The sequence below is a fragment of the Microtus oregoni genome, unplaced genomic scaffold, assembly GCF_018167655.1.
Source record: "Microtus oregoni isolate MIOR12 unplaced genomic scaffold, Mior012 000044F_ref0000062, whole genome shotgun sequence".
Lineage (NCBI taxonomy): Eukaryota > Metazoa > Chordata > Mammalia > Rodentia > Cricetidae > Microtus > Microtus oregoni.
The window spans coordinates 18,870,196-18,887,521 of record NW_024543218.1 but is presented as its reverse complement, the minus strand read 5'-3'; the positions used below and the strand labels follow the sequence as shown (position 1 = coordinate 18,887,521).

General features: G+C 47.8%; 1 protein-coding gene across 1 annotated transcript in view; it reads left to right on the top strand.

The window, feature by feature from the left end:
• LOC121434611 (coiled-coil domain-containing protein 146-like) overlaps positions 1 to 17,326 on the top strand; it is a 138,306-nt gene that overhangs the window by 66,386 nt on the left and 54,594 nt on the right. Inside the window, exons 3-4 of the mRNA XM_041633524.1 lie at positions 10,707 to 10,789; positions 12,937 to 13,146. Coding sequence (XP_041489458.1) covers positions 10,707 to 10,789; positions 12,937 to 13,146 — 293 coding nt within the window. The remainder of the gene's footprint in view (positions 1 to 10,706; positions 10,790 to 12,936; positions 13,147 to 17,326) is intronic.

Genomic DNA, 17,326 nt, shown 5'->3' with positions numbered 1-17,326 from the left:
CCAAAGGGGCTGTACTGGCTTACATTCCCACCAGCAATGCAGAAGTGTTCCCTTTACTCCATATCCTCTCCAGCATAAGTTGTCATCAGTGTTTTTGATCTTGGCCATTCTTACAGGTGTAAGATGGAATCTCAGAGTTGTTTTGATTTGCATTTCTCTGTTGACTAAGGATGTTGAGCATTTCCTTAAGTGTCTCTCAGCCATTTTAGATTCCTCAGTTGAGAGATCTCTGTTTAGGACTGTACTCCTCTTTTTTATTGGATTATTTGTTCTTTTGATGACCAATTTCTTGAGTTCTTCATATATTTTGGAGATCAGTCCTCTGATGTGGGGTGGGTGAAAATCAAAAACAAAGTGAGCTGCTGTTTTGTCTTGTTAACCAGAAGCACCGACTTTTAAAGTGAGGACCCCTGAAGGAAAGAAGATTAACATAAGGCTCAGGGAACATCCAGGAACCGGGGGTGGAAAGACTATAAGAGCCAGAAGACTGGGAGGATTGCAGTGAGATAGTATCTTCTAGACAGTATCTTCTAGACAGTGAGACAGTATCTTCTAGACAGTATCTTCTAGACAGTGAGACAGTATCTTCTAGACAGTGAGACAGTATCTTCTAGACAGTATCTTCTAGACAGTGAGATAGTATCTTCTAGACAGTATCTTCTAGACAGTGAGATAGTATCTTCTAGACAGTGAGATAGTATCTTCTAGACAGTGAGATAGTATCTTCTAGACAGTATCTTCTAGACAGTGAGATAGTATCTTCTAGACAGTATCTTCTAGACAGTGAGATAGTATCTTCTAGACATGACAGGGCTGTTGCACCGTGAGCTCTCGACAAAATGACTGCCAGCACAAGACCACACCAGAGGACATTCCAGCAGGGTGGGAGAGGCTCACGAGGTCCCATTCCCAGCTGAGGTGCTCCAGGTAGTCGATGGCTGCTGAGGAAGGGTTCCTCAGTCTTTGTCAAGGACAAGCCCCCGACCATTGGCCATGGCCATGCCCCATTGGCCAGCCCTACATCCATGTACATATTGGCAGCACTAATTGGACTCAGTAATTATGTATGAAGGGTGTATGAATTTGAGAAAGGTATGTGGGGAGACGTAGGGGGGTTGGTGAGGCAGGGAGGGGCAGATATGGCCAAAATTCGTTGTGTTTATATATGAAATTCTCAAAATAAAAATGAAAGTCTGTCTACCCCCCAAAAAAATTTCTAGACATTCAAAACGCGAGGAAATTTTAAGGATCACAAGATAAAGCAACCAATGGAAGAGACACAGAAGTAGGAGTAGTAGCTAAGGATTTTAGAACTGCTATTATAAAATATTTTATTTATTGGGGCAAAGGTAGAAGAAAGTCTAGGTATAACAAGGGAAGTAACAGTTTTTAAAATTCCCAGTCAAACTTGTAAAGACAAAGCTCCAGTCTCTGAATGAAGAAGTCACTGAATAGGATTAACAAATAAGACAGAGAGGAGGAGGTGAGTGAACAGGAGATTATAGTAAGTGCTGCCCCAATCCAACCACCGAAAAGTAGAGAAGGAAAGATCTTTAACAGCCAGAAGAGTGAGCAGTCCCGGTCAGGGGACTGATATGCTGAGCAGGTGGTATGTCCAGTGTGTAGAAGGTGAGAGACTAGAGAGAGAGCAGAGAGATAAAAACGGAAGAAGGTTTATTACGTGGGAGCGGGACATCTGTGGTGTTTGCTCTTGTTTGCTTCTGTGTGAGGACAGGAACAGATTTGTGGGTTGAGGACAATGACCATCACCATTGATCAAGCATTGACCTGTGAACGGAAATACTAAATAGTACGTGGTATCTCGATCCATTCAGTCTTGGCCTTACCATCTGATAAGGTCGGAACGATTCCAGTTTGCTTTCTGAGGCTGTGATAACCATCGTGACCATGAGCACCTTGGGGGCAGGAAGGGTTCAGATCACATTATAGGCTACCCTTCACCATGAAGGGAAGCCAGAGCAAGAATTTAAGGTGGGAACCTGGAGGCAGAAAAAGAAGCAGAACCTATGGAGAATTGCTTACGGATTCGTTCAGCTATCTTTCTTATACTGCAGGCCCACCTGCATAGGGATTTGCACCACCCACTGTGGGCGATGCCTTCTATATCAGTTACTACAAGTCAGTCTGATTCTGGAAGATTCTTCAGTCGAGGTTTTCGCTTCCCAGGTACCTCTAGGTGTGTGTCAAGTTGACAAGGACACAAGGACTACGTTTCCCTGTCTTTTACACTGGACAAAGTGAGTTGTGGACTGACTGAATACCATTCCACATTGCATAGTTTAAAAGCAGCTGACCTAGAGTTCAAGCCAAGGCCCGTGTGTGTGTGTGTGTGTGTGTGTGTGTGTGTGTGTGTGTGAAAGCTGAGCCAACACGAAGGGAAAGCGGAGGTTGCTAAGGAGAGGCAGATGCCCTGGCTGATGGCTTCATGCCCAGGAAGACCTGGGAAGCACGCAACAGCACAGGGAGATAGATTGGACTTGGCCAAGGAAAAAATGTGTCACTTTGAAGATGTAGGGGAAACCAGTGAGACGTGGTACTGGTGATAAACCTGTCGATGCAGAAGATGAGCTCAGGCAGGTGGGGAACGGAAGGCTGAGCTAACAAATGTCTAGCTGAAATGTGGGCCAAAGGTGGGTGAAGCAGTGTGACTGAGAACGTGGGTGCGTTTGGAAATCACTGCAGTGAGCCGGAGATGAGCAAGAGATGCAGAGGAGATGCAGGGACACTTTCGAGTTCGGGTGACATCAGAAGCATGCTAGACACTTCTGCAGGAAGCCAGCGACTGTCGGCAAGGCCAGAACACCTTGGACACACCCACACAAACCCTCATTGTTTCCTCGTGCTGACCCCTTCCAGATGGGGCCGCTTGGTACCAGATCTGACCAAGCCGTTTCTTTGCTCAGAATGCTCTAATGTCTTGAATTTTTTCCATATTAGTCCGTGTCAGCCATGAGTCATGAACTCTCGTTAAACTTTCAGCGGCAGAGTAAATGTTCCCTTCGAGTCCCAGTCCCCGGCGAGGCGGCTCACACGGTCCCTACTGTGCAGTCACAGTTGTGAACTGTGACCTTCTCTCTAACCTTTCGTGTGCACACTCTCCAGCAGCTTCGCATTGTCCTTCCTGCTGTGCTGCTTGATTCTACATTTCTAAGACGTGACACACTTGGGTCTTGGGCCCACTTGTGCTGTGCAGTGTGAAAATACAGCTATTTTTTTTCCGCATCTGATGCTGTGGATGAATAAACCATTTTTTATCCGCAAGAACTGAGCCCAAAGTTCCCAGCCATGGAGGGAGCCCCTCAAAAGAAACAGTCTGCAGCTCCATAGAGAAGGAGGCTTTGCCAAGTGTAAGCTTCCAGATTGTGAACTATTTACTGTGTGTACACGTATGTGCACATGTGTATGCATATGTGTGTGCATGCGTGTGTGTATGCATGTGTATGTGTGCGTGTGCGTATGTGTGTGCACGTGTATGTGTGTGTGTATGTGCACATATGCATGTGGAGATCACACATTGTTATCATTTGTCTTAATCAATCACCCTCCTCTTTATCTTTTGAGACGGGGTCTTGCCTGATCCTGGAGCTTGCTGGTCTGGCTACCCCGGTTAGCCAGAGAGCTCCAAGGTTCTGTGTGTCTCAGCCTCCTCAGCTCTGGGACTGCAGGTGCTGCCATGTGATTTTCACATGGAAACGGGGTCCAAACTCAAGTCTTCATACATATGTGCCTAGAACCTTACTAGGTGAGCTGTCTTCTCAGCCTGTGAGCCTAGAACCTTACTAGGTGAGCTGTCTTCTCAGCCTGTGAGCCTAGAACCTTACTAGGTGAGCCGTCTTCTCAGCCTGTGTGCCTAGGACCTTACTAGGTGAGCCGTCTTCTCAGCCTGTGAGCCTAGAACCTTAGTGAGTGAGCCGTCTTCTCAGCCTGTGAGCCTAGAACCTTACTAGGTGAGCCATCTTCTCAGCCTGTGAGCCTAGAACCTTACTAGGTGAGCTGTCTTCTCAGCCTGTGAGCCTAGAACCTTACTAGGTGAGCCGTCTTCTCAGCCTGTGTACCTAGAACCTTACTAGGTGAGCCGTCTTCTCAGCCTGTGTACCTAGAACCTTACTAGGTGAGCCGTCTTCTCAGCCTGTGTGCCTAGAACCTTACTAGGTGAGTCGTCTTCTCAGCCTGTGTGCCTAGAACCTTAGTGACTGAGCCATCTTCTCAGCCCTGGCATCTTAATTTGAAGGAAGCAAATACATTTTTCACGCTGAGTTGTTCTCTTTTATGAGAGATTTGTTTTCAGTAGTGGAGATGAAGAACGTTTATGCCTCCCAGGACTCCTGTGACTTGACTTTCGATTTATGTAGAAACTACAAAGACAAGTGAGATGTTTTGTCCACTGAGCTTTCTTGAATTCTCAAGGTACCAAGGGCCATGGGAGAGACAGAGGTGGCTAAGACATGGACCTCGCTAGCCTTCTTGCTTTGTCTGTGGCCATAAGCCTGCCAATGCGCAGCCATGGCCCACCCGCTGCTAGGCTTCCAAGAGTTTGCTGCCGAGGGTGGCACTGTGCTCAGAGCAGACACCGAGCTATAACCCAGCTGTCTCCTCTCAGATCTGACCCACCATGCTCCTGTTTGAAATTCTGAGTCCCACTGTGTAGTAATAAGGGCGGCGGGGCTGCGTCCCCAGCACCCTGGCTGCCTGCTCGGCTAGCTTATGCCCGAAATAACAACACACAAACTGTATTCATTTAAACACTGCTTGGCCCATTCTCTTCTAGGCTAATTCTCACATATTAATTTAGCCCATTTCTAATCATCTGTGTATGGCACCCCAAGGTGCGCTTACCAGGAAGATTCTAGCCTATGTCCATCCTGGGTCGGAGCTTCATCCCGGGAGCGGGGCATGGCGTCTCTCTCAGGCGTTTGCTCTAGAGAGGAGAGCTGTCGAGACTCTGAGCTCACTTCCTCTTCCTCCCAGCGTTCTGTTCTGTTTACTCCTCCCACCTATCCTCTAACCAATAAAATGGGCCAAGGCAGTTCCTTTATTAGCCAATGACCTTCCTCCATCATTTCCCCTTTTTCGGTTTAAAAAAAAAAGGCTTTAACTTTAACATAGCAAAATTACATATAACGAAACAGTTATCAAGTAAAAGTTACAATAATCTTTATCATAACTAAGGAAAACTATAACTATAACTAACTATTCTTAACTCCATCAAAGACTCCAGAAAGATACAATACTACCTAAGCAAACAAGAAAAAAGCAACTTTTAAAACTCTAGAAATGACAGAGACATCTCGCTGCCTGGACAGTCACCCAAAGTTCCTCTGTACCGTTGGGGCATCCATCTTCAGCCTTCAGGCCCATGCTATCCAGCAGACATTTCCATAAAGCAGGAAAATTCAAAGTCAGTTCAGTCACTATCTGTTGTGTCCTGCAGAATGTCTCGCAGACTCTTTCATGAATCAGGAACCCCGAAAGATCATCTCACCTTAAGCAAGTTCAGTAGTCCTCTCTCTGTGGGTTCTCTGTGTCCAGTTTATGCAATAGTCCAGGCAAGAGCAGTTTCTTGCCCAAATGGCTATCAAACTCCATAAGGTGCCTCTTCGATGCCCATCTTCCTCTTGAAGTAGATTGGTGCTGCCAGGAGCAGAGTGTCTCATTGTCATGAAAAGTCCTCAGTTATTAAAACATTAAATGTCCTATTCTGTAATCTTTGAAAGACATGAAGAATGTCTATCTAAAATATATCTCTATATGTCTAGAAAATCTAACTAACATGACTACAAGCTTTACTATTATCGATGATTATCCATTAACAACCTATATTTCTTAATTATACAGTACATATTTAAATGAACTACACAATCACAATACCTTAATCAAAATCAGAAACACTTATACATATAACAAAATTGACCTTAAATCTCTATCAATAAAGCAAAATCTATACTAATGTAAATTATTCATATCTATATCATATCCCCCTTAAAATGTAAAAGAACATTTATAAACCATATTTGGGAACATGGGCGCAGTTTTTTCTCTCCAAACTGCTTCCTGCTGAATGGGGGCGTCGTTAATTAGGCCTTTCATGGTATAACCTGTGTGCTAGTTTCATCTCAGTTGGCAGTTGAGCAAAGCAATTTTCTGAAGGTGTTCACAACAACCCTTCAGGAGGGCGTGGTCCATCATACCAAATCGGGATAAATGCAATCCACAAGGTCTGATCCTCTGTGAAAACAAAAGAAGAATCTCTTTTCCAAAGTATCATATCCTTAGATCCAAATTCGAAATATCTATGTTGGATTAGTTCAGCAGCATTTATAAACAATTATCTTTTAGCATCTGTTTCTCCTTCCTCAGCATTTAAACAATTCAAAGAGAGCATAATAGCATACAGTATCAAAATTCTCTGTGTATTTTCCATCTTTGTGCAGCTTTGTTTTAACCTCTATTTTGTTTATTTTTACTTTTAACTCTTTGCTTTTTGAGACAGGTTCTCTGTATCTTTGACCTGAAGTAACTCTGTAGACCAGGCTGTCTTTGAACTCTCAGAGGTCCGCCTGTCTCTGCCTCCCAGGCATTCGGGATTAAAGGTGTAAGCTACTACACCTTGAACTCACAGAGATCTGTTTGCCTCTGCCTTCTAGGCACTGGGATTAAAGGCGTGTGCTACCACACACAACAACTCTCTTCCTTTTTTTTTTGTTTTTTACTTTAAGAACTTCAACTTTTAGTCTGCATATATTTTTAACACACTTTAAACCATTCAGAAATTTTCTCTGTCTTTGAATCTCTCTTTACTGTATATCTCTCTTTTTCTGACCACATGAATCTTTAATTTACCAAGCAATCTCAGTAGGACTAAAGGCGTGGCTTTGCCAGCTAGATCCAGTCCATTCCTTAGCTTTCCAGCCTCATGGCGGATATACAGGCTGTAGCCATGTTTACTGCAACAACTGTATGGCATTTCAAGGTCCCTGCCAGCAAGTGAGCTACAACAGACAACACTCAAGTCCTCTCTCGGTAGCCGGCCCTCCTGCCTCAAACAGTCAGAGTTTGCCCTGGCAGGATGGCGCAGAAAGCCGGCATTTTTAAATGGCGCAGCTTTTTTCCTGCTACAGCTGAAAACCGAAAAGCATGCGTTCAGCTTTTCGTCAACACCGTTTAAGTGTTTCGTGGCAGGACCTCTTAATGAGCTGCAGGCTTTGCAGCTAAAGCTGAGTCAGGAAGCTTCTCTTAGAAGAAAGCGCATGCTTGCCTCTAACAAGCAGAGCAGACCCGAGAACACAGCGAGTCTAGTTGCCATCAAACAAATCATAAGCCGGGCGATGGTGGCGCACGCCTTTAATCCCAGCACTCGGGAGGCAGAGGTAGGCGGATCTCTGTGAGTTCGAGACCAGCCTGGTATACAGAGCTAGTTCCAGGACAGGCTCCAATGCCACAGAGAAACCCGGTCTCGAAAAACCAAAAAAAAACAAAAAAACAAAAAAACAAATCGTAGCACTTTACTCCAAATGCTCTATTCAAAAGCTCTGTCTCCTGCAGGAGCCAGACAGAGATCGCAATGGCCGCACAGCCCCAGGAAGTCGCGCTTTAAAATGACACAGCGTTTTTTCTGCTACTGTTGCCGAATCAGGAAATCTCTCTACAGCACGCCACCAACAAACAGCAAAAATCTGTGTTAAACTCTCTCTCCCTTATTTTTAAGCCTTCTCAGGTTTTTTAAGTGGATTTAGTTGTCCACACGTCTGGGCGCCAATTGTAGTAATAAGGGCGGCGGGGCTGCGTCCCCAGCACCCTGGCTGCCTGCTCGGCTAGCTTATGCCCGAAATAACAACACACAAACTGTATTCATTTAAACACTGCTTGGCCCATTCTCTTCTAGGCTAATTCTCACATATTAATTTAGCCCATTTCTAATCATCTGTGTATGGCACCCCAAGGTGCGCTTACCAGGAAGATTCTAGCCTATGTCCATCCTGGGTCGGAGCTTCATCCCGGGAGCGGGGCATGGCGTCTCTCTCAGGCGTCTGCTCTAGAGAGGAGAGCTGTCGAGACTCTGAGCTCACTTCCTCTTCCTCCCAGCGTTCTGTTCTGTTTACTCCTCCCACCTATCCTCTAACCAATAAAATGGGCCAAGGCAGTTCCTTTATTAGCCAATGACCTTCCTCCATCACCACTGCTTACAGCAATCACAGCTAACGTATTTTAATAGCCTTTAATTATTAAAAATATACTTGTGCGTTGCAAGAAAGAAAAGAAAGAAGGGAGGAAGGGGAGAGAAGGTACAGACAGACAGACATACAGAGAATAAATATGGGAAAACAGAGACAAAAATAGAAAGTGGTATATACTTACAGCCCAGAGAATATTTCAGCATCTCGGTTTGGATCTTCTGGGTCTCTATCACACCCTCAAATGTAAAATCAGATCCTGTACAGCATGAAGAACTTACTTTCTGGTTAAGATGTCCTGACTTCACTTTGTGTGTTCCTCCCCCCAACTCCCCAACACACACACACACACACACACACACACACACACCAGGTCTGAAATTGAACATTGGACATTTTCTTGACATTTACTGGCTTCTTTTAGCAGGAAATAACATTAGGGAGTGCGTTATGGATGTTAGGAAGTACTTGTTACTAATGTGGCATTGAAAGTAGACCCTGCTAATGGACAAAATTGGTATTTAAAAAATAATAGTAATGAATTTATACTTGATTTTTAATTAAACTGTACTAATTTCTTGGCTTTTTCCAGTTGCAAATCTTCCTTTCGTATTGGAAATCTTGAATTTATACTTGTATTTCTGTTTTATCGAGTCAGAATACACAGAGCATAAAAAGTACTCCAGTGAATTTTAGTATATACATCGGTTGGGTTATCAACATGTTCTAATTTTAGAATATTTCCACGATACAAAAAAGAAAGTTGTACCTCTTTCTTCTTACACTGCTCCTCTTGGCTGCGGTATCTACACAGCTACTAAACCTGTTTTATTTGAAAAGGTTTGCCTGTGCAGGAAAAACGCAAAATGTGGCCTTTGTGTCTGGTCTTTTCACGGTTTTCCTGGGTACAGACTCATCCTCCCTGGAACAGGTATCAGGACCCTTTCCTCTTTAAATTGTAGACTGTGGCAACCCGGTATAAACGTTCATTTTGTTTTTCCATTCATTTGTCAATTGATGGATTAAGTGTTTTTTGAAATCTTTTTAAATTTCATATGTATGAGTATTTGCCTGCATGTTTATGTGTGTACCACAAGTGTGCAATGCCGACAGAGGCCAGAAAAGAATGTTTGGTTTCCAGGAACTGTGGTTACAGCTTATTGTGTGTGGTGCTGGAGGTGTTGGGATCTGAATCTGAGTCCTCTTCCAAGAGCAGTGTTTTTAACCGCTAAAACATCTCCCCAGGCACTAAACTGTTTCTTCTAGAACTGCCATGGATGCCGCTGTAAACATTGTTCACGTTATCACATAAGCCGTGTTTTCAGTTTGCCAGGGCACACTTTGACTCCTTCCTGTGCTCCTGGGACCCTCTTCCTCCTCTGGGTTGCTCTGTCCAGTCTTGACGGAAGAGTGTGTGCCCAGATTTATTGCATCTTGTTATGCCATGTTCAATTGATAACTGGGAGGCCTGCTCTTGTCTGAAAGGAAATGGAGGAGCAGTGGATCTGGGGGAGATGGGAGATGTGGGGGTGGTGATGGGAGGAGTGGAGAAAGGAGGTGCGGTTAGACTGGCTTGTACGAGAGAATCATCAAAAGAAAGAGAAAGGAAGAAGGAAAGGAAATGAAGGAAAGAAGGAAGAAGAAAGGAGAGAAGGAAGGGAGGGAGGGAGGGAGGGAGGAAGAGGGGGAAGGAGGAGGGAAGGACCTATCTGCAGACATAGGAGAGAAGGTAAAACTCAAGAGACTTATTGTGTGTTTGCAGAAATTGTAAGAGAAGTTATGCTGTTGGCTTTAACAAGAGAGTTCAATGGGATCACTACATGAAAACACAAAAGAACACATTTCCATTTTTTATACTTGTTTATTGCACGTGTATGTATTTGTATACATGCATATTTAGACATTTAAGAACAGCTTGCAGGAAAAAAGAAACAAATAATACCTCATTATATAAATAGTAAACTTTGCCTTCAGAGACGTTAGGCAAGGGGTGTGACCTTGGGTTGTTTTTTAAACTGGAGTGCAGAAGTTTAAGTCCTGACCGTTTTAACTAAAACCTTGGAGAGGCTCTTTCGCCAAGCTTTGGTTTCGGGTGGAGCAGCCCACGGCCGTCAGGGCATCTCTGAGAAGGAGTGACTGATGCGTGGCCCTTGCTCCGAAGACGACCGTCATCTCTCAACTTACAAGCGACTGTTCTGGAAGTCCACACAACTCAAAATGTTTAACCTAGAAAAATCTTTTTAGAACCAGAAGATGTTTAATTCCTTGAGTTTCTGGATGAAGAAATTATAGCCTAGGGAGGTTTAGAGACTCGTCCAAGAGGAAAGAGCTTAGCGAGAGGCAGGCTAGGGCTACTCCGTCTGAATACGCAGCAGCGTTCTGAGTGCTACCATGCCGCACATGTAACCATTCCAATGCTCAGCTGAGAGGCTCGAGACCAAGTGAGACCCTTTTATCTCCTCCCCAGGCGTAAGGGCAATGATGGCTAACACTAACCTATGTTCTTTTTACTAGCTGTATTCTATGGGAAAACTTCCTGGGACCAGAATGGCAGAGTTGAAAGCCAAGTACACGGTGCTCCATGACATGGTGGTGAGGTAAGCTGTTTGCCAGCACAGAGGCACCTTCTGTCACCTCTGTTCTTACTCACGACGAACGGGACTTGTCTTCACTCTTGTTCCCTCTAAATGTGGAGTCTGAGACATGGGCAGAGTTGAAGTGGGTTTAGAAATTGCCCAGAAGACACTGTAAGTGAGCAGGGAGGTGAGGATGAAATGGAAGAACGCAGATGGGTGGGGTCGTCCGTGGTCTGCGCTGCGGGCAGCCGGGGCCTGGTCCTGTGGATTTTCTGACTGAGTGTTTAGAACAGTCTTAGCTCTGCCACTAAGAAGTGACAAAACAAGGCTATTTGCCCGCTCGGAAAATAGCTCTTGAGCACCGGATGACAGGCATGCACGCAGAAGGAGGAGGTCTCTGGCAGAGGGACTGTATGCATGGTGACTAACTATTGAAAACTCTCGTTCAGACTAGCAGATTCTCCAACAGCTTAGACTTAGACCTGCTAAGATGCCCACCCCGACTCCTCACCCCTTCCTCCTACCCCAACCCACTCTGCAGCTAAGTCCAGGGCAGCAGACTAGATGTCCACAGGAGTCAGCAGCTTTGCCGAGAGCGCGTCTGCCCCTGGGAGTTGAAGCTCTCTGAGGACCCCTTATCTATTCATACCAGTGCGGGGCTAAAACTGTGCGGTGTTGTGACGGAGCTGCTTCCGTCCTGCTGACTTTCCCACCTCCTGACCCCACACTTCCTTCTCTACCCACTACAAAGTCCACCACTCTGTCGCAGACCCACGGGGAGAGCCCAGTGGAGCGCGTCCATCCTCCCGCTGCTGAGGCTGCAGGCAGGCAGACGTGGGTTTTCCACAAAGACTAGATCAGAAGCCGAACTCTTTCCTACTGACACTGTCCATCAAGGGCATTTGTGTGAATCGCTACTCATGTTCGGACTTGGGCTAACTGCCGAGCTGCCTCCTTTCTGTGTGAGCACGGCGGCCTGATTCACGGCGGCCTGATCCAGCTCTGGCAGTTGGCGCCAGATAGCGGGGTGTCTGTTAACATACAAGAACACTGAGCTGTAAGGGAGAAACTCCCGTTTCCGCTCCTGGCAATTGGAGGTGTGCTCATCGGCCCTGCTCGGCTTGTTCCCTGGCGCCTACCATAGTTCCTGGAACGTATCATGTTCCAGTAATTGTGTGGCCGGGTGCCACTCAACACACGACACAGAAAAGCCTGGGAAAGGAGGGGGAGCCAGCCACCTCTGCTGAGATCAGTTCTGGGACATCTCTGCAAATGAGCTGAAACCCAGAGGTTTCTCTCGGTCAGGAAATCCGATGGAGCACACAGGGAGTTTTGCCTTTAAAACAGAAAATAGCAAAGGCCTGCCTCTGATTTCAGGGCGGGGGGTCACTAGTGCGAGCGTATCTGGGACAGATCAGTCACGTCTAGGAGACATGTGGAGCCAATACAAGCTCGCAGCATGCATGGGTTCTAGAATATTCTTGGGACTATATCAAGTACAACTTCTCTGTCTATCCAGTTCTGCTTGTAGCAGATGCTCAGCCCCTTCACTGAACAGGGGCAGGGCCACAGGATACAACCCGAGAATCCTCTTCTCTGTGGTGGTCAAACCTAGTTCTAGCCAGGCATCAAGGTACCGTTAAAACTAATTAATATGTCCGCAATTTTATAGGAGGATTTTCATGGTCTCCCAGTGGCGGCCATTAGAGGGAAGGTTAATGTCTTAGTTCAGTAAAGCGGGAAAGATCTTGGTGCAGTCACGGTTAGAAAACTAAAGGCACCAAGAAAAATGGGTTGCTCGGGCAGCGGAGGGGCCTGCTTGCTTCTTAATTTCCTCTTCCTTGGGAGTCCTGGTCTTTCTTCAAGGTCAGGGAAATGCCCTGCTCCTTTGGAATTACACGCTGTCTCCCTTGTCCCCACTCTCTGGATCTAGACTATGCCCATAGAAGTCCTTATGACCAAGCACTGCGGTTGACTGTGTACACCCGTCTTCCTGCTGGAGGGTGGGCAGCTCAGGCTAGAAGGCGAGCCTCGCTCTCGGTGAACAAAATGCAGGAATGGGGACCAGCTGTGACTGGATCCCACCCCAGCCAGCGCGCAGGAATCAGGAAGGGTCCTGAGGATGTGTGGGCACTTCCTCACTGTCGGTGTCCTTCCCTTTAACCCAGCACCCAGCAGTCGGAGGTGCAGCTGCTGGAGAACGCCAAACTCTTCACGGAGCAGATCCAACAGCAGCTCGTCCGCCTGCAGCAAGCCGACGACTTCCCCAACGCCTTCTCCACTGAGGTCTGCAAGCTGCGGGAGCAGCTGCTCAAGTACCAGAACGAATACAGTGCGGCGCAAGAGAGGGAGTACCACAACCAGTACAGACTGAACAGGTGAGACCAGGCCTGAAAAGGCCCGGCCGGGGATCCTGCGGGCCGACTGTGTGAGTCTCACGGTGCTGCGGGCCGACTGTGTGAGTCCCACAGTGGTGCGGGCTGACTGTGTGAGTCCCACAGTGCTGCGGGCTGACGGTGTGAGTCCCACAGTGGTGCGGGCTGACTGTGTGAGTCCCACGGCGCTGCAGAATGACTGTATGAGTCCCACAGTGGAGCAGGCTGCCTGTATGAGCCCCATGGTGGCTGTGTGAGTCCCACGGTGGTGCAGGCTGACTGTGTGAGTCCCACGGCGCTGCAGAATGACTTTATGAGTCACACAGTGGTGCAGGCTGACTGTGTGAGTCCCATGATGCTGCAAGCTGATTGTGTGAGTCCCAGGAAGGTGCAGGCTGACTGTGTGAGTCCCACAGTGGTGCAGGCTGACTATGTGAGTCCCACGGTGCTGCAGGCAGACTGTGTGAGCCCCACAGTGGTGCAGGCTGACTGTGTGAGCCCCACAGTGGTGCAGGCTGACTGTGTGAGCCCCACAGTGGTGCAGGCTGACGGTGTGAGCCCCACAGTACTGCAGGCTGACTGTGTGAGTCCCACAGTGGTGCAGGCTGACTGTGTGAGTCCCACGGTGGTGCGGGCTGACTGTGTGAGTCCCACGGTGGTGCAGGCTGACGGTGTGAGCCCCACAGTGCTGCAGGCTGACTGTGTGAGTCCCACAGTGGTGCAGGCTGACTGTGTGAGTCCCACGGTGGTGCGGGCTGACTGTGTGAGTCCCACAGTGGTGCGGGCTGACGGTGTGAGCCCCACAGTGCTGCAGGCTGACTGTGTGAGTCCGACAATGGTGCAGGCTGACGGTGTGAGTCCCACAGTGCTGCGGGCTGACGGTGTGAGTCTCACGGTGGTGCAGGCTGACTGTGTGAGCCCCACGGTGGTGCAGGCTGACTGTGTGAGCCCCACAGTGCTGCAGGCTGACTGTGTGAGCCCCACGGTGGTGCAGGCTGACTGTGTGAGCCCCACAGTGCTGCAGGCTGACTGTGTGAGCCCCACGGTGGTGCAGGCTGACTGTGTGAGCCCCACGGTGCTGCAGGCTGACTGTGTGAGTCCCACAGTGGTGCGGGCTGACTGTGTGAGTCCCACAGTGCTGCAGGCTGACTGTGTGAGCCCCACAGTGCTGCAGGCTGACTGTGTGAGCCCCGCGGTGGTGCAGGCTGACTGTGTGAGCCCCACGGTGGTGCGGGCTGACTGTGTGAGCCCCACAGTGCTGCGGGCTGACTGTGTGAGCCCCACAGTGCTGCGGGCTGACTGTGTGAGCCCCACGGTGGTGCAGGCTGACTGTGTGAGTCCCACGGTGGTGCGGGCTGACTGTGTGAGTCCCACAGTGGTGCAGGCTGACGGTGTGAGCCCCACAGTGCTGCAGGCTGACTGTGTGAGTCCGACAATGGTGCAGGCTGACGGTGTGAGTCCCACAGTGGTTCAGATTAACTAGGTGAGTTCCCGCATATTGGCGGCTGGCTGTTTCCACATAAGCAGTTAAGTTGGGAAGGTGTTCGGGTACACGGAGTTTGAACTAGCAACTACAAGCCCGGCTATCTTTCCCCTTGACTCCCTGCACTGAAAGATCACACAAGTGCTTGGAAAGTAACTCTGGTAACAGAAATTCCTGCCGTGTTTTCTGGGTGTCAAGAACTCCAGAGCTTTGGAAGCTGCTTTCAAAAGACACACTACACAGAGCAAGGACTTGGCTGCCTCTCCTGCTCACCTGTCCTTACCCCTTTCTCTCTGGCTGTGGTTGCTGACAGCACCCCATCGTGTTGCCTGCCACCAGGGTCACATCTCCTTTCCTTCTTCCCTTGAGCACACCAGGAGCAGAACCATGTATTCAACCTTTGTCCCCTCTTATTAAGGAAAACGCTGCAAAGATTCTTTCTCTTATTGAGGAGTCAGTTAGTGAACCAAAGCAGGAGGTCCCGGCAGAAGGGAGCACCGGTTCCCTGTCTCTCCTGTCCCTGCTGGGGTTCAGCATGCCCTGCCATGTCTGGGACTGCGTGTGACTGCAGTTTTGAGTTGTGTGCTGCGCCTGGGTACTGGGAAAAGCCAAACCTGCCCTCCTAGTCTCTGCTACCATTTAAGGCAGCAGAGCTTTGGCGTTTTTTAGCAGTGTGTAGAATTCAGACAGCGCAAACGTGATTCAGTCCTGCCCAGAGACGACAAATGCTGGAGCGGTCTCCGGAAAATTGTGCCGTCCCTGGGTCTTGAGGTCTCCCCTTGTTGCTTGTATTTTTCGGCTGAGGGATGGATAATGAGGCAGTTTGATGAAGAGAATTCTATTCAGAGAGAAGAAAAGTTAGGCGGCTTTTTCCGTGTGTCTTTCAGCCTAAACTCGTTTCAGACTCTCCAGAGAGAGCTATAAAAAGAAAGCCCAGTTACTTCTGTAAGCACTCGCTCTTTCAGCTGAAAACAATAACGAATTAAGACAATTGGTGACTGTTCATTAGTGTTGCAAATAGGAATCCGTGACATTTTCTGAAAGGGTACGAAGCATATAAGTCAGCTGATTTTTAGATTGTTTAAAATTTCCAAGTATTCCTGCCAAGAAAAGATGGGGGGTGGCTCTTGCCTTTTAGGTGTAGACAGGCACATTGTTCATTGGGCTCCCCAGCACAGGGAAGGGACGGTGTGTGGTGACTTCCAGCGAACGAGAACAGTCAAAGCACATGACACTTTACCCTGGCAGGCCCTCTGTATCCTCCAATATCAACAGTTTGGGAAATAACGCACTTGTTTCTATTAAAATTAATTTTTCTACCAAAGGGATTCCAGGGAGGAGTGATGGGTTCCACATTTTACTGCCTTTGTGCATCTGATACTACATGGTCCAGAGATAAATGCACTCAATACTCCCAGGGGGATAAGTGGGCATTTCCATCCACAGATAAAAATAAACAAAGTCAATGAGAGAAAGCTATTCATCCAAGTATACAGACGATATTTGTCAGTACGGCACAGTAATCTCTCATTGTATCCAGTGCCTAAATAGAAGCCCAAACTGCCAACACCCTGAACCCCAGCGCCTTCAGGAACTTGTGAATCACCGCTGCCTGGGAAGAGCAGCACCAAGTCACTTTTAACGTGGCTGGTCTCCTGTTTGCCGCTGCTACTGCCCTAGCTGACCCCCCCGCCGCTGCTACTGCCCTAGCTGACCCCCCCCCGCCGCTGCTACTGCCCTAGCTGACCCCCCCCCCAGACCTGGCCCTGCCTCTGCCTCCCAGGAGACTGAATTAAACTAAAGCCGTGCCGCCGTGCCCAGCAACTGCTGTTTCACAGCAGGTATGATTTTAATAGATGCTATGGTTGATAAAATTATTTGATTAATTAAAACTAAATCTGTGTTATAGTTTCAGTTTAGGGCTTGTAATCACTGATGATCTCTTGATAAATATACACTTTAGGAAGAAAATGTGGGACGTATTTGAGTAACTGAGGTAAATATAGATTAAATAATGAAGTAGTTCCATACATACGTAGGGAACTTATTTTGTAACCAAGTTTGTTATTATTTTTCAGAAAGCTTTCTCTGATAAAGGCTTTTCAGTATTTTCTTCACTGCTTGCCTTTCGTGGTTTCCCTGTTTTCCACCAATTAATAAAAATTTGGGCAGCAAGTACACTGTGTCTCTTGGGCCAACTGATGTGTTCTGACAGGCCTTGGTCAGCCGAGGAAGCAAGGCCATGGTTAGTCATGGTATGGACACCGGGAGCGGTAACACGAGCTGGGCACATGCAGCGATGTCTTTGTCTGCTCTCCAGGACTGGTTCTTCTAATCCCTGTTGCTGCCCACGTAGGCTTTTTACACATTTTCTGTTCTTGGTCCAGTAAAGACATCAAAGTAGAAGCTCAGGAACAAACCCATCAATAGGAATGTGATACAGGAATGGGGGAGTGTCTTCCAGAGTGCTTGAGCCTCTGGGGTCTCAGCTGGGCTCAGCTCAGAAGTCAGGGGACCAGGGTTCACAGCCACATGGACTTCAGTGAGTCGGCAGCCCATGGGGTCTTCTCTCCCAATCCGAGGATTAAATTCATAGATCACAGGTGGGAATTTAGAGGGGCAGAGCAGAGCTCGTGTGTAGCAGAGGCCCAGGAAAGAAGAGTCCATTGAACTGCCAATGGGAGGCTTTGTAAAGGCTTT